At 45.4% G+C, this 25,479-nt stretch overlaps 2 protein-coding genes across 4 annotated transcripts; one reads left to right on the forward strand and one right to left on the reverse strand.

The window, feature by feature from the left end:
* Positions 1-25,145, reverse strand: Zkscan1 (zinc finger with KRAB and SCAN domains 1). Of its 3 annotated transcripts, none has more exons than XM_037198365.1 (6): positions 25,086-25,145; positions 13,465-13,977; positions 12,893-13,043; positions 9,890-9,981; positions 9,504-9,630; positions 1-6,814 (listed from the first exon to the last, which is right to left on the reverse strand). In XM_037198365.1, exons 2-6 carry the CDS (start codon positions 13,888-13,890, stop codon positions 5,922-5,924), a joined length of 1,689 nt encoding a protein of 562 aa, XP_037054260.1. In that variant the 5' UTR covers positions 13,891-13,977; positions 25,086-25,145; the 3' UTR covers positions 1-5,921. The 3 variants fall into 3 exon arrangements, with proteins under 3 accessions (XP_037054260.1, XP_028715478.1, XP_028715480.1); XM_028859645.2 differs by lacking the exon at positions 25,086-25,145 and adding an exon at positions 24,926-25,068; XM_028859647.2 differs by lacking the exons at positions 9,504-9,630; positions 9,890-9,981; positions 25,086-25,145 and adding an exon at positions 24,926-25,068.
* On the forward strand, positions 18,788-20,187 carry LOC114685042 (basigin-like). The gene has a single exon (XM_037198366.1). It carries the CDS (start codon positions 18,931-18,933, stop codon positions 19,720-19,722), a length of 792 nt encoding a protein of 263 aa, XP_037054261.1. The 5' UTR covers positions 18,788-18,930; the 3' UTR covers positions 19,723-20,187.
* Positions 25,146-25,479: the final 334 nt, after the last annotated feature.

The raw sequence follows: 25,479 nt of genomic DNA on the forward strand, positions 1-25,479 counted from the left end.
TTCCATTTTAAAGTATTTATTGAACATCTACTAAGCATCTGGACTCTTCAGAGGCTGGTCAAATAAAAAATCCAGTTTTTAACAGCAATGATTTAATCCTGCTGACATACAAAGTTTGTTCTTTGGGTCTAATTGATGCTAATATAAGCTGGGAATGAACAAAACAGGATCGTTTATCTAGCCTCTAAACAAAAAGACAGTGCCTGAGTTAACTATAGATTTATGCTTAGCATGTTGACCTGGTTATAACAATCTTTAACTAAAAGTTTATAAAAATACACTCAAAATAATTGTTTTTGCTTGCATAACCACCCTAACCTTTAACACTCATATTCTCAGGACAAGATTTTTCTGTTTAATCACAATCTTCCTCCCACCCACACCCCACGAGCTGTAGTAAACTGGTAATCCTCACTACCAGCAGGAGCATTTCTTTTGGGCAGGCACAATGCTGGAGATTGCATCCAGGGCCTTGCATATGGTAGCCCATTATTGGATATTCAAGCAAGTGCTCTGCTTAGCCATGCCCCACCTCTCACTAGGGAATTCCATGCAAGTGCTGCACCACATCTTGGGGCCACTCACCCTCAGGGGACCCTCTTAAGTAAATGCTCTTTACTGAGCCACACCCCTCACCAAGGAAGTCTACCTAAGTCTCACACTCTATTCCAGCTAGGGCAGACTAGAAACTTCAAGCTGTTACCAGTTACGACGAGGAGGTGGTGAGCAAGCACCCCATCCCCCACCAGAGATGTCTTTCTGCCCTCCGTATTTTCTTAGCAGATCATGAGGCTATTGGAATGTTCTTGGCCATTCTTTTGTAACACATCTAATTTTGTCCAGAGACTACAGGATAAGTGCGACTGGTCCCCCTTTTGTGGACCAAAAGGATTTAACCCCAATCTCAAACTGGAATGAAATACAAGTTTTGGTCCAGCCTCTTCCAACCTTTCACAAATCTCATTCTATCTTCGAACACTGGACCACATTTACTTAGCGAGTGCTTGTGAACTGAAACCATTTTAAAGACCAGTTAATTTGGCTAAGAGCCGTGTAATTTGAAGTTGAGTCAGTTTTTTTGGGAGGGGGCGTGTCGAAACCTCCAATAACAACCAACCAACAAAACCCAAAAAAAAACCAGACCTCAAAATCACAGCAGACCATGATTCCCTGTTTTTTTTCCATTTGGGACCACGGTTCAGAGCTGGCTAACCTTCATTCTCTCCATTCTGCTGTTCAAAATGTTAGAGAAAAGCATGGGATCAGTGGGATCAACTAGGAAAGAGAACCAGACAACAGGAAACGAAGTTCTCATATGAAGACGTTAGTTATCATGGGATGGCAAAAGGACTTCCCAAGCTTATGTTTGACCTGCAGTGTTAGAGATGGCTTACCTTACCTATAACTTCAAGTTTGTTTTACAAAGTTTTGAAAAGCAAAACAAGTATTATCAGACATAATACAAAATCTGAATAGCAAAATAAGCAACTGCTTTAAAATGTACAGTAGTATTTCCATACGAAGAGCAAAGCGTAGATCTATGTTAGAAAAACTTTCCAACAATGCTCATTGTCTCTAGTTGTAGCTGAAATAAAAATCTACCCTAACTTCTATGAAGTGACCTATTTATACCATTTAAGTTTGCCTCTCTGGTTCTGTATTTCATTCAATGCACAGACCTTTGCTTCTCTAATAGGGAATTCCAACATATTCCTACTTCTGTGGACACAGGCTGGCTGTGAATTTGTGATCTGTCTCAGCCTCCTGAGTGCTGGGACACCACTACGCTTGGCTCCCTTATAGATACACACACACATACTTATATTTTTTGATAGGATCTCCTGCAGTTTAGGCTGGTCTCAAACTCCTGATCCTCTTGCCTTTACCTCCCACGTGCTAGGATTACAGTGCCGCCATCTTTGAGATGAAGTCCTGGGGATGGAACCACACCCCAGCCCTCTCGCGCACACTTCTGAGAGTGGACGCAGAAAAGGGCTCTCCTGGCAAGCTTGCTGTATCGAGTGTTCCAGCTTTGTCACTGCAAGTGACAAAATCAGCCTTCCACGAGGACGGCAAGGTGAACCTGATTAAATTCCCTTTTGATAAACAGATCAGCATACCTCTTGGAAATAAAGTTGACAATTCTAGGATTAAAAACTTAAACCAATAAATATTCACAGCTATGAATTTTCAGTCTCCTAAGCATAAATGTGCCAGAGAATAGGAGCAAGGATAGGCCTTGCAGTAGAGTCAAAGCAAATCTCCCAATGCTTCTCAAACTCTGAGATAGCCCCCACCTCTCCACCAAGACCCAGCGTGTTTCCTGGAAAACAGCCTAGCTGTTCTGTATACTTCCTATCCTCTGCTGAGTGCATGTCCCCTCAAATATATTAACAATGGAGAAGGCCCTCTGCCCACTGTCAAGCCAGAAGCCACCTATCCCCTCTGATTGGTATAGACCAGGCAGCTTGGAAGGGGCATTTACAGAAGCTGCTCCACTTCCATGTCCTACTGACCTCTTCTCACAAACTCAACAAGCACCAGCCTGAAGAATTTTTCTCCCCACACCTAATTCTGTGAACTAATTATGTTTATAACCACATCAGCTTCTTAATTATTCCAAAACTTCACTTTTCTCTTCGGTGATTCGTTCTGTTCAACAGATTCGAACAGGTTTACAAGGACTATAAAGAATGACAGGTCAGCCTGGGCTACAGAGTGAGCTCCAGGACAGGCTCCAAAGCTACACAGGGAAACCCTGTCTCAAAAAAAAAAAAAAAAAAAAAAGACAGGATGGGTGAGGTACAAAAACACACTGACATTATGGCCTTACAAAATATATCGAGGTACCCAAGTTAACAATTTCTGTAAGAAGTTGTACATTTTTACTAGTTTTTTAGCATTTCCCCACACTTGTTTCCTCCTGTGGATCCTCTGGAGTTAAGACTGAGCTCTCTTGGCAGTTACTGGAACTTACTGCATGACTGGAACAGACCAAGGGAATTTCACGTCCAAAGCAATGAGTACTATGAAGTTGGCCTCACAGACATTAAGAGTTTATTTACAGTGTAAGCTTTGCCAGACATCACACTGAGACTAGGTCCCATTCTGGAATCAGTTTTCTGATGTATGTAAGGTGTGGACTGTCCCCATATTAAACATGTCAGTCTCTCTACACACAGTTTGCAGTCTCATGTTTATGCCTTTAATATCAAGTGCTTTACATATCAAGTTGTCTCACACATCTATGCTTAGCCTTGCCTGCCAGGCTGAAGTAGAAAGTCCACAACTTGAAGAATTTGACTTTTGTCATAAGGTTAAATTTCAGGTAAAAAGTCTTCAAAAAGGTCCCCTCAGGTCAACATTAGCATGCTAATGATTAACTAGTAAGCACTTAACTGGTAGCAGCCATCCTGAGCACTACAGATGTCAGCCTTTTGGACCATGATGCAGTGATACTGTGCCGAGCATCTAAGACGTTTTGATAACCACCTATAACCTGCTTTGTAAGTAAAACACATCTTCAGATGGCTGCCTCCAGGAGTGCATCTGTGGAAGGTCTGAAGCCACTCCAGTGACTATCTAATAGCAACATGTCCCAATAAAACGGGAATCAAATGAGGGGTGGGGTGGGGGGCACAGACCTGTCTTAATTTCATTTAAAAACAAAGCCCTGGAGTGACGGCTGAAGTATGTCAGCATGTAGTTGTGTACATCTGTGTATAAGCAGCCAACAGAGAGATGACCAGTGTCTGGATGGGCTCCCAGGGTCCTGAACCTTATTTCAATTGCTTTTTTGTAAGTCAGAGTTCTCACAAGTGCATGTGATTCATTCCTTTTGTAAGAGCCTTCAAGCATCTCCAGCTCCACCTCACTCCAGGTGAACCGGTGTAGCCTTTGGAGCATCTCTGCTGCTTTTCGGTTAGGTGGACAGAAACACTCACAGGCAGCTCTGAGCAAACAGCTTAGACACTGTCACTCACGTGTGACTGGTCTAAGAAAGTCAAAGAGGGACCAGATCATGATTGCTTGTAGGATTCTAGTTTGACCTGAAACTGAGGCCACACAGGCACCAACCTGAAGAGACCTGCTATTGTGTCTCATGGACTTTCGATGCTGGTTAATGCAAGATGATTTTCGTTGTTTCTTGAGGGGAAATCTCAAACCGTTCATGGGGTGTTCATGTCAATAGTCTTCAAGTTTATCTTTAGCTTATGTTTCTAGGGCTCTGCAGGGCTCTCCACACTTTCATGCTCTCATTAACAGAGTGGTCTGTTCAAGCCCCTGACACCTATGTAGTCCAGACTTGGGTCTCTGTATCTGTTAAGTCTCCATCAAGAGCTCTGGGAAGCCACCTGCAGAGGTATCAGGAAAGACTAAAGTCCCCCAAACTTACTTCAGTCTTTCAGGAGAGATTAAAAAAGACGCCGTGTGCTATTAAACACAATGACACAACCAACCATACCACAGTGTGGTGGTGGAAGTCCCAGAGCAAGAGGACATCTTCAGCTACTGCCAGCTAATGATGACAGATGCTTCTACAAGTCTCTGCTCAAATGTGGAAAAATGCTCCCTTTAGCTTTCCCTTTTTCTGAGAACTAAAAACAAAAACAAATAAAGGGACACTGACAACAAAAACCCATCACATCTTTTGAAGAGCTTTAGCTAAATTTTGAATGCCTTAGCAAATGCTCAAAAGACAACTACTCAGTAGCAGCTGACCGAAAAGAATTCTGGCCAATAATAAGAGCTTTGCGTGGAATGATGTCACACAAACAAACAAAAACTTTATAGTTAGTGTTCATATTTTTCTTCTGTAAGTGGATGACCAAAGTCATTTTTTGACATTCTGTGATATTTACTTACTGATCCATGTTTACAGAGTCTCTGCAGGCAGCTAAACAGGCTTTTGCTTATACTTAGGACAAAAATTACATTGTCCCTAGAATAAGTTAGAGCATGGCCTAGAGCTCTGGAGGTACCGTACTTCAGGTACTCACGATTCACAGGCTCTATCACAAATACGATAGTCCTGTTGGAAGTCCGTCATAAGGAGTGCCCTGTGTGTGTTTAATATACATCCAGTGCTGTGCTGTCAGGACATAACTGTATTTCTTGACAAATGAAGCATCTTTTCTTTTTTTTGGGGGGAGGGGTAATAAAAGCTTCCGTATACTGAACGATGAAGGATTAAAAGACAGTATATAATCAAGTGCCAACTTGTAGAGAGTGCATTTAGGAGTGCTAGAGTGCTTTAGGAACATTGAAGAGGGAGAGAAGCATCTTCAATTGTTGCTATTTCAGTAGGACTGACCTCACCAATGATGGCAGAGTCACCCACATTTGTTACAGTCCATAGAACTACAAACTGGTGCATATACCCTCTCTTTCAGAGAGATAGAAATCTTTGGTTTGATTCTGATCAACAAAGTCCTAGATTTCTATAGCTTTGGCAGGCTACCAGTGATCAGATAGACAACTTTCTGGATATATAACTTGCTCGAGCAGCATGTCCCAATGTAGTTTTTGTATTAACTGTCTCTCTTCATTAAGAAATACAGGTTGTCCAAGTAGGCCTTGTTGGCAGCACGTGGCTTCTTAACTTCAGTGGAATACTCACAGAGCTAGTCTTGATTGGTATACCCATTACTGGAAAGCTTGGCATTTCACTGTGTGTGCTTATCGCGAGTGGAAATATCCTGAAGGATATCATAGGACCAGCTCTCCCTTGCAAGGACTCTAAGAATTACATGCCTATAGACCACCTGAAGGCAGAACACTGTCGATGTAACTCTTAAGGATCCTTACGTGTGACTTCTCAAACAATTTGATGATGTTATTACATTTCCCTCAATGGGCATATATGTCTGACATAATTTTAGAAACAAAGGGGGGAAGTGGTTTGATGACATGCTATTGCTTTACACACAACTTTTCAGGAATGCTCCAAAGGCATCCAGAGAGGCTGGGCTGTATTCTGAGGCTCTCTCTCTGGCATGGATTCTATGGTGCAGCGTGAGGGTTGAGCTCCGGGTGAAGGCCTTACCACACTTAGTGCACTTGTAGGGTTTTTCTCGAGTGTGAATTCTCCGGTGCAAAATAAGGTATGAGTTTCGGTTGAAAGCTTTTCCACATTCACTACATTCATAGGGCTTCTCCCCCGTGTGGATTCTCTGGTGCTTTGTGAGGTCTGAGCTCTGGCTGAAGGCTTTGCCACACTCATTACATTCGTAGGGTTTCTCTCCAGAGTGGATGCGCTGGTGCAGGATGAGATTTGAGCTATGACTGAAGGCTTTGCCACACTCGTTACATTCATGAGGTTTCTCTCCTGTGTGGATTCGCTGATGTAGGACAAGGTTTGAATTGAGACTGAAGGCTTTCCCACACTCATTACATTCGTAGGGCTTCTCTCCAGTGTGGATGATTTTATGGCGGATAAGGCTGGAGCTTCTTGTGAAGCATTTCCCACACTCATCACACCTATGAGTCTTTGCTCCCGATGGAAGCTCTTCGGGGGTGTTATTAAAGTTTGCACTCAGGCTGAAGCTTCTTCCCAGACCTTTGCCCTTCTCCCTTGGGCCCCTCTCTCCTGTAGCAGGCTTCTTTTCCTTGGCTGTAGGTGGCCCAGGCTCTTTCTTCTCTTTGCCAGTTTTTTCTTCAGGGTTTCTCTGCTGCCTTTCAACTACCCTGCTCTGCTGTTCACGTTTCTCTCCAAATTCTTTCTGGAATCTTCCTGCTGTCTCCCCACGTAAGGTGGAATCTTCTTTGACGTCAGCTTTTGAGGTTGACTCATTCCCATTCCTGTTTTCAGAACCTGACATGATAAATAGAAAATACGAATAGCACCATTTTCTTCTGAACACGGGTATTAATACAGTGACATTATTTTCTAAGAAACTTCTATATACCTGGGAAATGACTTCATAGCATTAAAGATAAAAGTAGGAAAAGGGAAAACGTTAGTGACAATGGGATTCAGAGCTGAGAGGGAGGTGGAAAATCATAGTATTGGTAAAGAGTACAAAGAAGGCCAGGCATAGTGGTGTACATCCAGCATTCACTAAGCTGAGGCAGGAGAATTACCAGTGACAGACCAGTTTGGGTTACATAGCAAAACCCATCTCAAAGGGAAAAAGAAAAAAAAAAAAGAGTGAAAAGGATGTAAAGGGTGTGAGTAAACAGGCATGGCGTGGTGAGGAGAACAAAGAAAGTTAAGGAAGGAAAGGAAGGATAAGGAAGGAATTGAGAAGCTTCAGGGGTTGTTATATCATATGGTCATCTGTAACTAATTTGAAAGAAAACATATTTAGCCAGTCACAGCTGGCCGTGGTGGCACACGCCTGTAATCACAGCACTCTGGAGGCAGAGGCAGGCAGATCTCTGTGAGTTCAAGGCCAGTCTTTTCTATAGTTCCAGGATAGCCAGGGTTACATAGAGATTCTGTGTCAAGAAAAAAAAAAAAAAAAAGAAGTCAAATTGTAAGCTTAATCCCAGCACCAGAGGAGAAGAGGCAGGCAGATCCCTGTGAGTTCTAGGCCAGCCTTGAGACCTTGTCTCAAAAATAAAATACAGTAATAAGAAATAAAGTGAGATTTCAAGCAAATATTTACAAGTCTTACAAAAAGAGAATAGGCAAGTCAAGTCGTTTTGAGGAGCTGGTCAGTGGTGTTGGCAGAGGGAAGGACAAGCAGACACTCCCCAGTTCCACCACACTTTATCAACAAGAAGATGGTTAGATTATAGGGCCCCTTGACACAGCAAGAACAGCACAGAGCTATCTGAGCTCCTGGAACGAGAAGGGATGAAGGAGCTATCTGGGGATTCATTACCAAAATAGCTAAAATCTTCACCAACTGACAGCTAAGGCTTACAGGAAAGAAACAACTCCTGAGACTGTAATCAGAAGAACCAGAAAACAGAATTTACAGTGTAGAGTTCATCTCTGTATTTTAGCAGCCAGCGTATTAAAATACTTAAGTTTAATTTTTATTCCACACTACTAGGTCCCATGTATCACTGTTTAAAAAAACAACCAACAATTATTGTGTGTCCGTGCGAGCGTGTTTTGCCTGCATGCATATGTCTATGTACCATGTGCATGCCTGGTGCCTGCAGAGGTCAGAAGGGGGTCTTGGATCTCTTGGATTTGGAGTTACAGATGGTTGTGAGCCACCATGTGGCTGTTGGGAATTGAACCCGGGTCCTCTGGAAGAGCAGCCAGTGCTCTTCACTGCTGAGCCACTTCTCCAGCCCCTAAACAATTCTTAAAAGCATCTGTTTATTTATTTATTTCTTTGTTTGTTTAGTATTTAGCGTATGTGTGAGAACCATGACCTATGTGTGGAGGTCAGAACACAACCTGTGAGACTCAGTTCCCTCTCCTTTCAACATGTGGGTCCTGGGGCTGAACTCAGGCTGTTAGGTATGAAAAGTGTCCTTTCCCTACTGAATCATCCCACTGGCCCTCCACTCTGCTTTTAAGTGAAGACTCCAAGCGGGTCTGCACCATCCCAGAAGGCTCCTGAATGCTATGACTAGAGGAACTGGTAATATCTAATCTTTGACTTAATGATGAAATCACCATAATCACTGAGTCAAGCGCAGAAAAGAGAAAGCTGATCTACCTCTTTTGAATCCAAGCAAAGGTCCCTGACTAGCTGGACAGTTCTCAAGAGTGTTCCTTTTGTTTTTCCTTCAACAGTTCTAGCAGTGATAGCTTATAAACAAAGACCAACCAGTTCTTATTTCTGTTCAGTATGAAGAGCAGGTACCTAAAAACCACCCTCCCCTTTACAGCGGTTTCCAAAGCAAACCTGAGCTCTAGTAAAGCCCTTTCTCCACACCACTCTGCTTATCCTCCCTCTGCCACCCAAGTGGAGTTCTTGCTATGAGATCCCCTTTGGGCTTCTGGGCACTGTGTCCTAGGGCTTAAGATCTAGGAGAGGCCCGTGCAACAGCTGTCAGCTGGGGGGCCGTTTTATCTATCTGATGCCCCTTGAATCACTCCCCTCTTACATTCAGCACCAAGAGTTCCTCATAGAAGATCATCATCGGGTTCGGACCTGGGAACCTGATCCTAAGGGAGGGCTAAGGGCCAGGCTCGAGCATCACAACATGGATACTGGGTAATCTCTATAGAACAGAAAAAGACAGACATCCAGGGAGGGTGGATGTCTTGGTAAGTTTAGGAACATGGTAAAAATGGGCTGGAACTGGACTGGTAGTCAGTTTGCCTGGCTACCTCTAGTAGGAGGAGATTCCCCTGACAGAGTCGAGCTGAAGCACCAGAGCAGAAAGAATTCTCCCAGGGAACTGAGAGCCTCAGAGCAGAAGGGTCCATTCCTGATTTCAAAGAGCAGAATTACCTAGAGGTAACAAACCTCAAGGCTCTAGGGAGTTGGAGTACCACACCTTTGGAACTCAGCAAACACAAATGTTATCCCTTACTAACCAACACAGAAGCAAAACAATCTTAGCAGACAGGAATTCTGCATCAGTCTTACCCTGGGAAAACACATTCCCCAAATTCTCCTGCCTGCTGTCCCTATTGAGATTCCTCCGAGCCAGGTTCTGACATCCCCACTCCTCCAGGATGAGGGACACGGCCATATCCTCGATCTTCACCATTGCCTGAAATAATAGGAGATCCCCATGCTCAGCAAACCTGAGGTCAGGGATAGAGCTGATGGCAGGACTGTGGGACACTAGGAGAGAACACATGGCCAGACCCTGGTGGACTGAAGGGGTTATGGTGGAAGGACACTAACATTGAGGGGTCTAGGGCTTTTCTCTGGGCTGGGCACCAAGTGACCTGGTAGAGGCTCATGAGATGCTCCAGAAAAAGGGGCAGATACAGGGTCTCAGGAAGGAAGAGGGGCCCATGGCTCACCTGGGAATCTGCGGTCAATAGTGCAGATGCCATCGCCTGGTCTCTGGGATTCCCCTCATGATGAGGGGCAGCAACATGGGTGGCAGGGAGAGCTGAGGAGGAGAAAGGGGCTGTGAGTAAAACAGCTCTTCCCGGAGCCTCCCTCAGTGATGAGCCCCGATGTTCTCCTTCTTAGACCAGCATATCACTGTCTGATGTTCAGCTACTAAAAGGCTAGCTCCACAGGATACAGTTGATAGGAAGCAAGACTTCAGCTTCCCAGAGACGGAGCTCATAAAAGCATCCTTAAAATCACCAGGTCCAAACTTTAAAAGAAGAAAATGAAGCCCTGAGGAGGGCAATGACTACGTAACGCCATTCGGTTTACAATGGTAGGCCCAGTCTAAAGCCCAGGCTCCCATTCTCAGCTTTAGTCAGTACTTCAAGTCTGGCTTGTATTTTCTTCCAGCACAGGAACAGCACCAGGGCACTAGACTCCCTTCTGCCTACACTTGTGAACAACACGTCTTTCAAGGCCACAGGAACACCGAGGGAAAAAAGGGACCTTCACACTTCTAAGTACATTTCCACCATTCTGGTCCTTTCTCCCCCTCTTATTTGGCCACAGTAGCTGTTTGATAAAACCTACACTCTGTTCAAATGTTGATGAGACATGCGGATGTAGGAAGGTATGGGTCAACACACATAATGAAACACAACCGTAACACAGCATTGACTATCAACTGTATGCAATGAGTAACAAGAATAAAAAAATTAAACTTTAACATTAAAATTCCTCACTTCCCCATCCTTTGCCAAGCCTCATTAGATCTGGAAATGTTGCTGGTAGACAGAGGTACGAACTGCAAAGGACCACAGAAACAGACCACTCGACCACTACATCTTCTAGCTGTTTCTATCTGTGAGGTGAAATACACACAAGAATAAGACCCTAACACTTAGGCCTTCTCAGAGTTAGCAAACACTGGACGATGAACAAGGCAGAGGAAACTGAGAATAAATCCTTGTCTCAATTCATTCAAGAATAATTTAGTAACTAATAACTCTAGCTGCAGTCTATAGAACCACTTCCCTAGCTATCTGAGGCAACAATCTGGTGCTTAGATCCTGAGTGTCCTCCCTAGCTGACACCTAAAGACACCGCCCAAACCGTCTGCTGTGGACTACTCAAGAGTCCCAGCAGGGAATCAACACAGGAGGAGTTAAACATTTACAGCTGCACATGTCTGCTGGCTGCCTTCCAAGATGCCTGGGAAAGAGAACGCTTCTTTAAGTCTACCCTCTGATAGTGCTCCTCACAAATAAAGACCCTGGTGAGGAACATACTTTAACTCTTCAGTAACTTAGTAACAAACTTGAAGGAAAAGGGTGTGTGTGTGTGTGTGTGTGTGTGTGTGTGTGTGTGTGTGTGTGTGTGTGTGTGTTCAAGTGCTCAGGTGCCCTTGGAGGCCAGAAAAGGGTGTCAGATCCCCTGAAGCAGAAGTTATAGGCAGTTGTGAGTGGCCTGAGGTAGATGAACGCTGGTCCTCTGTGAGGGCAGCAAGATCTCCTAACTGCTGAGCCATCTCTCCAGCCCCCAATATTTACACCTTTGGCAATTGTTCTGATATTCTATGCACCTGCTCTATTTTAAACTCTGATAAAAAATATTGTCTATTTCTGTAAAGTGGGCTGGAAAACCAACAATATGCAATAGATTTTTACAGAAATCCTAAACTAGCATTGTTCCTCAGTAAAAAAGATAATTGTTCCTATTCTCTTCCCTTTGAAAAGTTTAAAGGTAACCTTTGAAAGAATGTTATAAAACAGTTTATATATTTAAATAAATGGATCTTTCGCAGCCAGGACTACACAGAGAAACTGTCTCAAAAAACAAAAGCAAAACAAAGCAAAAAGGATCTTTACAAAGATTTACGACCCCCTACAAAGTTATTTAAGAACTACTAACTAAGAAAAAAAGAAAGAAAAAAAAAAAGGGAAGAAGAACTACTAACTAAAGTGTTTTGCAACTCAGGCTGGAGCAGGCCTGGTGTAAATCAGGACTCAGGAGGCCAAGGGAGGAGGACTGGGAGTTAGAAGTCAGCCTTGGGCTACACAGCAAGATCCTGTCTCAAAACAAACCATTAAGGCTGGAAACAATGCACCATTGGTTCTAATATCCTCCACTCAGAACTCGGCTAGACATCTGGAATGCACAGTTCAACACATAATGTAATGCTCACCGAGTATGGTACATAGTCCACTTACTTCCTTAGTAAACAACATTCAGCCCAAGATCGGTCTGTGAGCTACGCTGTAATAATGAAAGACATAACAACCAAACAAGTATGCTTCTTTAAGGGGTTACCTGGTAACATGGAAAGAGGTACTTCCATCTCAGACCATTTATTTGTCCCCTTCTCCCTATCCTTTTTTTTTGGGGGGGGGGGGGCAGGGTGCGGTTTCAAGACAGGGTTTCACAGTGTAACCGTCTTGGCTGTCCTGGAACTAACTGGCCTTGACTCACAGAAATCTGCTTGCCTCTGCCTCCTGAGTGCTAGGATTAAAGGTATGAGCCACCACTGCTGGGAATCTTTTTTTTTTTTTTTTTTTTAAGAGGGAGATCAGGCAAGGTCTCATTCCCTCATTGACCTGGGCTGACCTCAAACTTGTTGTGTAGTTGAGGATGACCATAAAACTCTCAATCTCCTGTGGCCCTGTCCTGAGTGTTACAAGTGTGCACCATGCCTGCTTTTTTTGTTTTGCCTTTGAGTCAGGTTCTCACTATGAGGCCATGGCTGGCCTGGAACTCACTATGTATCTCATGCTGCCCTCGAACTCAGAGACCCTCCTGCTTCTGTCTCCAGAAGGATAAGATTACAGGACTGTGTCACCACGCCTTGTTTCGAAGTGTTGTCGATGGAACCTAGTGCCTCATGTAAGACAGGCTAGCACTCTACCAACTGAGCCATACCTCTAACCTGAACGTTTACTTCTCTTCTGCACATGAACCCAGCTTCCTACCTCTGGACGGCAAGAGGCGAGGCTTCCGAGATGAATGCTTGAAATGAGAGCGGGTAGTTTCGTGATGGTCAAAGCTTGAGGACTCCTGAACTGGATCCAGAGGCACCACGCCCCTGGCAAGCATCTCAGGCCCATGAACTTGACCTGGGACCTGGGGGGAGGAAAATGGTTTCTGGGTAAAACTTCTGGTTGGCCTGAACTCATAATCCTCCTGCTTCAGCATCTCAAGTGCTAGGATTGTACGAATGAAGTACAATGCCTGGCCCGGTAAGTTACTTTTAAAATAGGAATTAGAAATATTAAAATAAAGGCTCTATGTATGCCAATGGATGCTGAAAGGAGGCAGGCAGGCCACTTTGTCCTTGCTATGGTCAGCTTCCTTCCTATGGTCAGCCACCAAACCCAGAGCTTCACAAATGCCACACACACACTCTAGAACTGAACTATACTGCCTGTCCCCTGAACTCTTTGAACGAGTCCAGGGGAGCGACAATAACTGCCCCAAACACTCCCAACACTGAGCCTTCTCCTAAGTCTATGCCCTTATTATACACAACAGGTGCACTTTTTACCTGCTGTCCTGACAGATCAAGCTCCAAGTCTTCCAGAAGAGTCACGGCTTCCTCTCCGCTGTCCGGCCGGTACTCCTGCAGCCAGACTTGCAGCTCTTTGGGCAGGATGGACAGGAACTGCTCCAGCACCAACAGTTCCAGGATCTGTTCCTTGGTGTTGACTTCGGGTCGAAGCCATTGATGACAAAGTTCCTTTAGTCGATTCAGAGCTTCTCGAGGCCCAAAAGTGTTCTGGTAACAAAAGCGCCTGAACCGCTGGCGGAATACCTCTGGGTCGGGCGGTGGCGTCTCCTGCAGGCTGGAGTCCTGCCCCCACATGTGGTCTTCCTCATCTTCTTCTTCCACCTTCACGATGACTATACCATCCTTCTCCTGTGCAGCCTGTGGGGACAGACCCGTGGCTTCCCTTGACTCAGCAGTCATCATTCAGGCTTGGGGAACTGGTGGGGTCCAACAGGGTCAGGCTGGCGCTTTTGTCCCAGCAACTGTTTTCTATTGGTTGCTGCACTATTCCTAAAGTTAAAAACAAAAACAAAAACAAAAAAACAGTGCTAAGACATGTTTTAAAAAGTGACCTGGGGAAAAAAAAAAGTGACCTGGGGTGGCGGCGGCGGCGGCGGCGGCGGCAGCTTTAATCCTAGCACTCAGGAGGCAGAGCAAGGCTGATCACTGTGAGTTCGAGGCCAGCCTGGTCTACAGAGTGAGATGCAGACAGGTACCAAAGCTACACAGAGAAACTCTGTCTAGGAAAACAACAACAACACCAACAACAAAAAATCCATGCCATAATAGCCAAAAGAATGCTGAAATCAATAAACGAATATCAGAAAAAAAAAAGGATTTTAAAAAACACAAAATGTTACATAAAAACAGACATTTTGGGTTGGGGATTTAGCTCAGTGGTAGAGCACTTGCCTAGCAAGCGCAAGGCCCTGGGTTCAATCCTCAGCTTAAGAAAAAAAGTGACCTGGAAGCAGAGAAAAGTGGGTCCCTGGGCTCAAAGGCCTACCAGTTTAGCATTCTCGATGACCTCCAGGCTAGTGGTGGCTCACACCTTTAATTCCAGCACTCGGTAGGCAGAGGCAGGCGGATCTCTGTGAGTTCAAGGCCAGCCTGGTCTACAGAGCTAGTTCTAGGACAGTCAAGACTACACAAAGAAACTTGTCTTCAAAAAACAAAAAACAAAACCAAACAAAAAAACCCAGAACAGAAAAAAAAAAAAAAAAAAAAAAAAAACAGGAAAGAAACTAAGGCCGACAGCAATTGAGGGACAACACTCACGGTTGTCCTCTGGCCCCCACATGTACCCACACATACATGAGAATGTTCACACGTGATACAAAGTGACTTGTGCTACTAATCCTTCATACAAGGCAACTAAGAATGCCTCTAGACATAAAGGAGAAATCACAGTAGAGCTGCACTGGCCTTGATGTCACTTCTAATATAAAGGTTTACAAACAGAAGCCTTCTATGGGCGGCCTCTACCCTCAGGGTATTTGCCTGTAGTCAGAGCAATGTCCTTCCAGGGAGACAGCAGGTCACAAAATGGGGACATCCTCAATGCCTAGTCCACCGAGTGCCAAGGGCTAGACTAAGCATAGCACAAGTCTGTACATCTACCCCACCACCACCCAATCCTGGCTGACAAAAAAAATTAGTATCTGTATAGACATGTAACTGAGTTTAGAACGCTTAATATTCTCAGGAGCAGATATGTCCCTGACACTGAAGCCAAACTTGAAGACACAGGACTTGCTGATGCACCATTTAGATCCTTTTAATACTTTCTGAGTGCTGTGGTGGGCCGAAGGCTGCAGCTTCCACATAGACTACAGAAAGCAAGTATCACAGTATCCGTATGTCTAAAGTGAGGGCTGGGGATTGGCACAGGTGGCAGCACATGCCTACTAGCATGCACACATGAGGCCATGGAATCACTCTACAGTTCTGCATAAAACAGGTGTGGCATACACATTTGTAATCCTAGCATCTAGCACCACCAGGAGTTCAAGGTCATCCTTAGGCACGTTCAGAGCCAGTGTAGGATACCCAAGACCCCTTTTGAAAGAGAAAGGGTCATGGGAGGAGAGGAAGAAAGGAATGGGGGAGGGGAAGGGAGGGGGGAGACAGGGCTTGTAGGAATAGGCAGGTGTAGAAGCCTATAATCTGAGAACTTGAGAGGCAGAGGCAAGAATCATGAATTCAACCTTAGAACAGCTCCAGACCAGCCTGGGCAGCAGGAAGCTATCTTAAAAACAAAAACCAAACACTGGGCATGGTGGTGTACACCTTTAATCACAGCGCTCAGGAGGCAGACAGGCAGATCTGAGTTCAAGGTCAGCCTGGTCTACAGAGCAAGTTCCAGGACTGCCAAGGCTATGCAGAAAAAAAATCTATCTCAGAAAACCAAAACTAGTCCCCATCCCCACGCCGCAAAAGTGAGATAAATTAAGTCATATTTTAACCTACAAAGAGGTCACTTGGTCTAAATGGTGAGCTGTAACATGTCACATTAGGTACCTTACATCCCAAGGGAAGAACTTCTCCTCTCAATTTGCTTGTTCAGTTTTGGATCCCGTGACATTCCCTTGTGTATCTGAGCTATATTACGCAAAATAACAGATTATTCTAACTGGCTTCACCTATTCTCTTCATAAGAGAGACTGGCAACTTTAAAGACATGAGGAGACTGTAACCAGAGGATTCATGACGTAAAAACAAAACAATGGTACAGCTGAAGCTCCGCTGAGAGCAAGGTCTCAGCCACACAAGAGGCAAAACCCAATGCCGACCTACACCAAATTAAGAAGCATCAATGACTGGGAAAGCAGGCAGCTTTTAAAAATGTGTGAGTAGGGCTGTGGATATATCTTAGTATCAGGGTGTTTATTTAGTATGATTAAGGGAGGGATAAATGCATGGTACCACCAAAAAAAAAAAAAAAAAGTCTGGAAATAACAATTATAAAATTAAGTAGTCCTATTGTTAAGAAATCCTAACTGCCAAAAAATCAATTATCAATTACTCTGAAAATCATCTTTCCTTTTTTTTGAGACTGGGTTTCTCTGTGTAACAGTTGTGGTTGTCCTGGAGCTCGCCTTGAATTCAGAGATCCACCTGCCTCTGCCTCTCTAGTGCTGGGATTAAAAGTGTGCACCACCACTACCAGGCTCTGGAAACCATATTTAATATGTACATCCTTCTTGAAAAAAGTTATCTGTGTGTATGTGTGCCTTCATGAATTTATGTGCACCACATATGTGCAGGTGCCTGAGGAAAACAGAACAGAGTACTGGATGCAGATGGGTGCTGGGAACGGGACCTGAGTCCTTGGTAAAAGCAGTAAATGTGGTGACATATTGTGTACCCCAATAAACTCACCTGGGGATCAGAGGACAGAGCAGCCACTAGATTAGACATAGAGGTCAGGCAGTGGTGCACACAACCTTAATCCTACCACTCGGGAGGCAGAGATCCCCTGGATCTCTGTGAGTTCAAGGCCACACTGCAAACAGAGCCAGGCAGTGGTGGCACACGCCTTTAATCCCAGGAAGTGACTGACGGCAGGGCAGAGAAAGGTATATACGGAGTGAGCAAATAGGAACTCACTCTTTTTAGGCTGAGGATTTCATAGAGGTAAGGACTAGTGGCTGGCTGTTCTGCGTCTCTGATCTTTCAGCTTTCACCTTGATATCAGGCTCTGGGTTTTTTTTATTTTTATTTATTTATTTATTAAAAGACCATCTAAGATTTGAACAAGTAAGCACTAAGGTTTGGAATCTCAGTGCGTGAGAGATATCCCTGTAGTTAAGAGCGCTTGTGTGATCATGAGGGTCGGGTTTAGATCTTAGCACCACATCACAAGGTGAGTCTACGTACCTGGCATACACACGAGCAACAGCACACACAAATAAATAAACCTTTAAAAATAACTTGGAACTACTTTCTAACTCATTTGAAATTTTTCCAAATGAAGAATTAATGGGAATTTGTCTCACCTGTCCTAGGGACTGCTCAGCTGGTCAGTACGTTTACCTGCTGAGCCAGATATCTCCCCAGCTTGGAGTTAGACGTCTTTAGTAATAATAAGCCCCAACTTTCTGGTGAGTTTGCAAGACCTGATTGTGATTTTTGGAAACCTTAAATGCTCCATGGCACTTTCAATCTTACACTGGAGGGGCTGCAGAGATGGCTCTGTGGTTAAAGTCCTAATTGCCAAGCCCGAGGACACAAGTTCCCTCCCCGGTATCCACACGACAGAAGGAGAAAAACAATTCCTGCAAGCTGTCCTGACCTCCACAAGCACATACTCCACAAACAAGCCCCCCCAATCCCGCACACTTGCTCAATAAATGTAAAAGAAAAAAGAAATCAGACTTGGTTAAGGGTACTGTGGTTGCGCCTGTCCCTTCTGTTAAAAACAGGGACAATGGTAGGCCCTGCAAGCCCAGTGTGCTGTGACACACTATCAGAACGGTCAATACATACTAGTCGGATTAGTTTCTATTTGTGGGTTTTTTTTTTTTTTTTTTTTTTTAACAGAGCTGAGGACCAAACCCAGGGCCTTGCACTTGCTAGGCAAGCACTCTACCACTGAGCTAAATCCCCAACCCCAACAAGGGGGTTTCTTTCTTTCTTTCTTTGTTTTTTAAGACAGGGTTTCTCCGTGTAGTTTGGTGCCTGTCCTGGCTCTCTGTAGACCAGGCTGGCCTCGAACTCACAGAGATCCGCCCGACTCTGCCTCCCGAGCGCTGGGATTAAGGCCTGCGCCACCACCACCCGGCCTCGGATTAGTTTTTAAACAATCGTGGAAAATGAAAACAGACTTGCTGAGTATGATGACTGCAATTCTCCTAGCTGAACCTACTGGTCTTTGGAAGTATTGTTTTCACTTCTACATATCCATCAAAACTAAAGGATCCTGGGGCCAGCAAGATGGCTCAGTAGGTACAGGCAGTTGCCATTAAGTCTGGTGACCTGCGCAGATCCCTGGGACTCACATGGTAGAAGAACAGATTCCTGAAAGCTGTTCTCTGACCTCAACCTCCCTATACTTGATTTGTCTGTACCCAAATAAATAAATAAATGTAACTTAAAAAAAAAAAAAAAAAACCGGCAGTGATGGCACACACCTTTAATCCCATCACTCAGGAGGCAGAGGTAGGTGGATCTCTTGGGTTCCAGGACAGCCAGGGCTACACAGAGAAACCCTGTGTGTGTGTGTGTGTGGGGGGGGGATGTTACTAAAAAAAAAAAAAAAAACAACCCAAAAACATGCTAGGGAAATGCTCTTAATACTGAGCTATGTCCCCAGCTCAAGCCAATACTTTTAAACTAGGAGAGCATTAGATTTGGTAGAAATGGGATCGTGTACATGTACTAACATAAAATCTATCTTCCAGTGACAATGTAACATACTGGTCCTTATAGAGCCGCCGCGGGGCCGCGCTCGGACAAGACAACATGGCGGCGGCGCTGCTGTTGGCTTTGGGCTTCGCGCTCCTGGGCGGCCAAGGCGCCTGCGCTGCGGCGGGCACCATCTTAACCTCCATCAACGACGACGGTTCCAAGACACACCTAACATGCTCTCTGAACAGCAGTGGCGTCGACATTGTTGGCCACCGCTGGATGAGAGGTGGCAAGGTACTTCAGGAGGACACGCTCTCTGACCTGCAGATGCAGTACACGGTGGACACAGACGACAGCTCTGGGGAATATTCCTGCATCTTCCTTCCCGAGCCCGCCGGCAGGGGTGACATCCTTGTGGAAGGACCACCCCGGATCAAGGTCGGAAAGAAGTCGGAGCATGCCAGTGAGGGAGAGAATGTGAAACTGGTCTGCAAGTCTGATTCATCCCACCCTCCTATCACTCAGTGGAACTGGTTTAAGACCTCTGACTCTGGAGACCAGGAGATCACCAATGGCTCTGAGAGCAAGTACGTCGTGATATCCACAGCGGAGAGATCTGAGCTGACCATCAGCAACCTGGACATGAATAGCGACCCTGGCACCTACCTGTGTAACGCCACCAACCCCCAGGGCACTGCCCAGGAGAGGATCACACTGCGTGTGCGAAGCCGCCTGGCTGCCCTCTGGCCCTTCCTGGGCATCGTAGCTGAGGTCCTGGTGTTGATCACTATCATCTTCACTTATGAGAAGCGAAGGAAGCCCGACCAGATCCTGGACGAGGATGACCCTGGTGCCGCCCCACTGAAGGGGGGCGAGCATCACACCAAGGACAAGGACAAAATTTGATCCCAACCCAGCGTCTACCTCCACTCCCTGTCCCAACTGTCCCTACCTGAGCCTACCCCCCTCCCCCATCCCAACCCGGGTGAAGACAGAACCTCACCATGCAGAAAGCCCTCCTGGAAGAAGCAAGCTGCCCAAGCACCTGTTTCTAGTTTAAACTAAACAAGGTTTCTATGCAGAGAATCCGTTCCTTAGGGGTTTCTGTTGTTTGATTTTTTTTCCCTTCCCTTTTTAAAGTGTGTCACTGCAACCCTGTGGAGTGGGAGAGTGGGGGAGTGGGGGAGTGGGTTTTTGTCCTTGGCCATGAGGGAGAGGCCAGGGCAAGCTCTGACTTCTTGGTGGAGGGGGGCCACCACCAGCTCCCCTGTATGGGACTGCCCATCCCCACCATGGGCAACATGGCTGGGCCTTCTGGGATCCCACAAATAGAGACCTACCCCACCACTAAAATAAATAAATAATACAACATACTAAATATCGAGAACAGAACAGGCATGCAACTTTTTGTAGGTAACTGGGTTTAAAAAAACCTTAAATTTATTTTTGTGTACTCAAACATGCACATGCCACAGTGAGCTACGGGAGGTCAGAGGACAACTTTCGAGAGTCTCCTTCTACCATGTGAGTCCAGAGGATTGAGTTAAGCCATCACACTAGCCTGCAGTGGCTGTTTTGACAATGTTTTCCTCCCATCCCAATACACACAACATACAAAGGTCAGTGTAGTATGCCTGAGGACACTTACTTCCTTCAATTACGGTCTGTGAATCTCTGATACACATCATTTCAGCTTTCAAGGGTCTCCTCGGTTAGGACACATTCTACTCCTCTGTTCCAGCCCTACCGCACTCTTCGGGTTAGCAGTACACCCCCTTATTTCTAGTTATATGGACCAAAATCAGTATCTTCACTCTGTCCCTGCTTCACTCACCCTTCCAGATGCACACTGCCTTCTGATTGGTCTAGCTTAAACAAGGAGATGGGGAGTTGGGCTGTACAGGTGGGGAGAACCATCCCTGCTATTTCAGTTCCCCTTCCACCCTCTTCTTCAACACTGAGTAGCCCTCACCTGCGGGGCCTTAAAACTAACCTTACCATCTTTGACTCCCCCCTCTTCAAATGCACTGACTCTCCCAAACCAGAATGAATTGTTGTTTTGGTTTTTTGAGACAGGGTTTCTCTGTGTAACAGCTCTGGCCGTCCTGGAACTCAGAGATCAGCCTGCCTCTGCCTCCCAAGTGTTGAAATTAAAGGCACAAGCCACCACACCCAGGCTGAGTGAATTATTTTTTGAGAAAGGGTCATTCATACTACACAGCTCTGACTGGCCTCCAACTCATTATGTAGCTGAGGATGACCTTTAACTTCCAATCCTCCTGCCTCCACTTCCTGAGTGTTAGGATTACAGGTGTGAGCCATCATATCTGTTTTATGCAGTGCTGGGGATGGAACCCAGGACTTCACGCCTACTACATCCATGACACATCCACAACTCTGAGTGAAGTAACTCTGTTTGTATTGGTTGTTTAGCCCAAGCTCAATTCTGGCTTCTTTGGCTCTCCACTTCTATTTCCTCCCTACCCACCCATAATTTACTTGCTACTTTACTCTGATGATTTTTCCTAAAACTCCACAGCCCCAGTCGGTGGGCTCCATTTTGTTTGCGTTTCCCCTCCCATCAACCTTCCCACTTCACAACCCCTTCCCCACTCAGCAGAACGACTCTGCCCACTGATCTGGTCCATCACTGATGCTCACCAACACTACAAAAGGAGAGAGTAACAGCTAACATTTGCAGGTGCCAAATAACACACAGAGCACTCCCTGGACCACATACCAACAGTCTTATGAGGGCAGCTACGATTATCAGCTTGCTCTGTAATGTGAAAACTGCAGTTTACAGACAGTACATGACTCACCTAAGCTCTCAGCACAAGGAAAATCTAGAGCAGGCCCTGAAACTAAACCTGTCACAACTCAGGACAAGTTCTATTTTTAATTTATGTTTTTCTTTTTCCAGTATGAGTGTGATGTGCCTGTGTGTAGAAGCCAGAGGTAGACAGTGGATGTGTTCCTCAATTGTTCCCCACCTTCCTGAGGCAAGATCTCTCACCTGAACCCAGAGCTTGCTGATTCATCCAGGCTAGCTGGCCAGCTTGCTTTGGAGATCCTGTTTCCCCTTTCTCAAGGGCGCGATTATAGGTTCATGCCCCTAACACCTCCCCACCCCCCCACTCCCTGTTTTTCGAGACAGGGTTTCTCTGTGTAGCTTTGGAGCCTGTCCTGGAACTCACTTTGTAGACCAGGCTGGCCTTGAACTCTCACAGAGATTTGCATGCCTCTGCCTCCCAAGTGCTGGGACTAAAGGTGTGTGCCACCACTGCCCGGCTCACCTGGCTTTTTACATGGGTGCTGGGGATCCAATCTCAGACCCTCATGCTTGTACAGCAAACACTTTACTAACTGAGCCATCTCCCCAGCCCCACATATTAATAATATCCTCTTACTTTTGCAGTGCTGGGGATCAACTGCAGGCCTGGTGCATGCTAAAACCCCTGCCCAAACATTCTTTTAGGAAAATTCATGACGGGAGGATCAAAAGTCCAAGATCCATTTGTATTACAAAGTGAGTTCAAGGACAGCCTGGACAACTTAGTGAGAGCCCTGTCTTAAATGAAAATCAGACCCAGGTGTGGCGGCACAAACGTAATCACAGCACTTTGGGGAGATGTCAGGAGCTCACTGACACCTTGGGCTACACAAGACATCTTAAAAGCCAAGAAAATGACATCAAAAACACAAAACATGAATAAAACAAATACAAAATACAAAAAAAGTAGGGCTGTAGTGGCATAGCCCATGAAGTCTAAGGCCCTGGCTTGAGTCGAGCAGTATCTGATTGACTACTACTACCATGTTACTACTTTTTTGCGTGTTCATTTTCCATTCCACGTTTCTTCAAATTAAACAAATTAACTTAGAAACTCTGAGAAAAGTTTCTGGCACTTAGCAGGCACCGGGGAAGTTTCACTATTTAAAAATGAACGTAAGGGCTGGGTGACACAGCTCCACGGCAGTGCACTTGCCGAGAATATATACGGCAACCTCAGTACAGCAAGACAGAAAACAGGAAGGAGCCAGGCGGAGTGGAGCATGCCTGTATTCCCTGCACTTTAGAGGTGGAGGCAAGGCCAGCCTGGCCTACATAGTGAATTTGAGGCTGCACAGGGCTATTTGGGAACTGGTCAGAAAACAAAACAAAAAACATTTAAAAAGTAAATTCAAGAGATTTAATCGCAGATTACAATTTTTCAGCCTGCCTAAAAGATTAGCATGGAAGAAATCCTGTAACAGTGAAGGCACTGTGTGCTGAACAAATGAATTATATCTCCTGCAAAAGAAGTCACACATCTGTTGAGTGAGTTACTTAACCAGTCTGGTTTCCAATATTCTTACTAGCAATGGGGTAGGAACAGAGGGGAGAGGCAGAAAACCACTGACGAGGTTCCTCTGAGAAACATTCTGACATTGTCATGTCCTTCAGAAAAGTTCACAGCCCAGCAAGCAGACCTTACCAAAGAAAAACAAGTGACTTTCTGACAAGAAAAGACCCGGGGCTCCATGCTCCATTTTATTTCAAAGGTTGTTTTCCCAAAGTCCAGTGTTTCTTCTATGGCAGAGTCTTGCAAGTTTAAATAAATGATCCTCTGTTTTTGAATATGAAAAAGTTATTCTTTTTTTTTTTTTTTTTTTTTTGGTTTTTCGAGACAGGGTTTCTCTGTGTAGCTTTTATTCTTAAAAGATAACTGGTAGCCTAGTGTGGTGACAAGTGCCTGTAACCCCAGCACTCCAGAGGCAGTAGCTGGAATTCCAAGGTCAGCCAGGGCTAGAGAGAGACCCTATTTTTTTTTTTTTTAAAAAGGACACTTAAAGAATATCAATACCACTGCAGAATGAAAAGCTAAGACTTATAATTTAGTACATTGGTCTGGTTGAATTTAAATACAGTATAAACCACTTGAAAAATGAGTTAAGTAGAGAATTAACAAAAGATAACAGTTTTTATTAGCAAGCATCTCTGTAATTTAAAAATGATGAAACTGAATAAAATGAGTGAGGATCTTGTGTAGTAATTCAAAGAGGACACACACCCGAAGAAACCATCTGGAAAATCTTCACTATAGGTCCCTTGTAAAAAAGCCATTTCCCCACATTTGGCCGGCTTTCCTAGCAACTTCACTTGTTGATGTGGTTACAATGAATTCATACTTCAACAAGTATTTATTGACTGCCTCCAATCCGCCTAGCACTGCCCTGTACAATAAATGCTTTCTTTGGTTCCGGGCCATGGAACAGCCACTCTCTATAATCAAAGTGAGTGAGTGTGTGTGTGTGTGTGTGTGTGTGTGTGTGTGTGTGTAAGGAAGGGGAGTGTCAGGTTAAATGATTTGTTTTCAGTTACATTCGACCAACTTCACTCATTTTAATTTGGAAGAGCCCTTTTGAGCAGAGGCAGTTAATTTTACGGATAATAAAACTGACAGTTGACAATTGTCTTATTCAAGGTCATTAAGCTGATCAATCTCCTACCGCCCCAGTGTGGTTCCCAGATACCCTTCACATCTCACTCACTCCAACCAAGCAAAGTGAACTAAAAACTATTTGCTAGACAGCACATTTAAAAAGCTGAAACCAGCAAGGGCTTCTGAAGCATCCCATAAAGCCGAGAGCCGGTGGTTAATTTGTACTACGTCTTTAACCACTCTCAAGCTTCCAGCGCTTTCGCTCAGTGTTGGGAGGCGGAGAGACAGAAAAGCAGGTGATCTGGAAACGTCGGCGGAACCTCAGAACGTGTGCAGAGCTCAAGGTCTTCCGCAGCGTTCATCGGTCTCACTATTCTCAAGGACCCGGGACCGGGGAGTGAAGGACAGCACTAAAACGAAAACCACACACACTTTTCCCTGCAATCACAGCAAATGGCGACGGAGGGAGGGAGAGAAGAATCTAGACACAGGGATCACGTCCACTCGTGATCTCGTCCTCAGAAACGTCATACGGAGATGATGACACGAAAGGGTGCCCCACTGACCCCAGGGTTTCCAGCACCCCCGGAATCCGGCAGGGTTCCTTTCCAAGCCCCCCGGGTGGTCACACGGCCCACCCTCGCGGCCCGCCCGTCCTCGCGAGAGTCCGCCATGAGACTCACCGTGAGTCTCCGGAGTGGCCTGGGGACACCGAGCAACCAAGCACGGCTGACTCCCGGGCTCAACCCGGCCGAAGGGCACCGCACACCAACCTAGGCCCTCCCAAACGCCTCGCCACAGACACAATGACTCACAAAGACCGGAAGTCAGTCAGCTCCTCACCTTCCGGGACCGCTCCACGCTTCCGGGTCCCCTCTAGGAACGCAGGAGGACTTGGCATCTCGGTTTCCGAAGCGCTTGCCCTGGAGTCGCCCGCCCTCCCCACCCCCATCCCCAAGCCCTGATTGTCGTCTTCAGTTCCAGAGGCGACAGATGATGGAGTGATTCTGTTCAGGGTGTTCAGTTTTTGCTTTTTCTCTGTTGCAGTGTCTTCAGCTCTATATTTGTTACTTTCTCCCCGTCTTTTCCATCTTAGGCAGGAATTACAGTTATTATCAAGCACTAATAATAGTAATTGTATGTCTGTGGCAGAGGAGCTGAAACAAGGGTGTAGGCCGAGGAAGATGGCTGGTTTCACAAATCAGCCCTGGTGAGGTGTGCCAATTGAGTGAGTGGT

Source organism: Peromyscus leucopus, chromosome 23 (genome assembly GCF_004664715.2).
Source record: "Peromyscus leucopus breed LL Stock chromosome 23, UCI_PerLeu_2.1, whole genome shotgun sequence".
Classification (NCBI taxonomy): Eukaryota; Metazoa; Chordata; class Mammalia; order Rodentia; family Cricetidae; genus Peromyscus; species Peromyscus leucopus.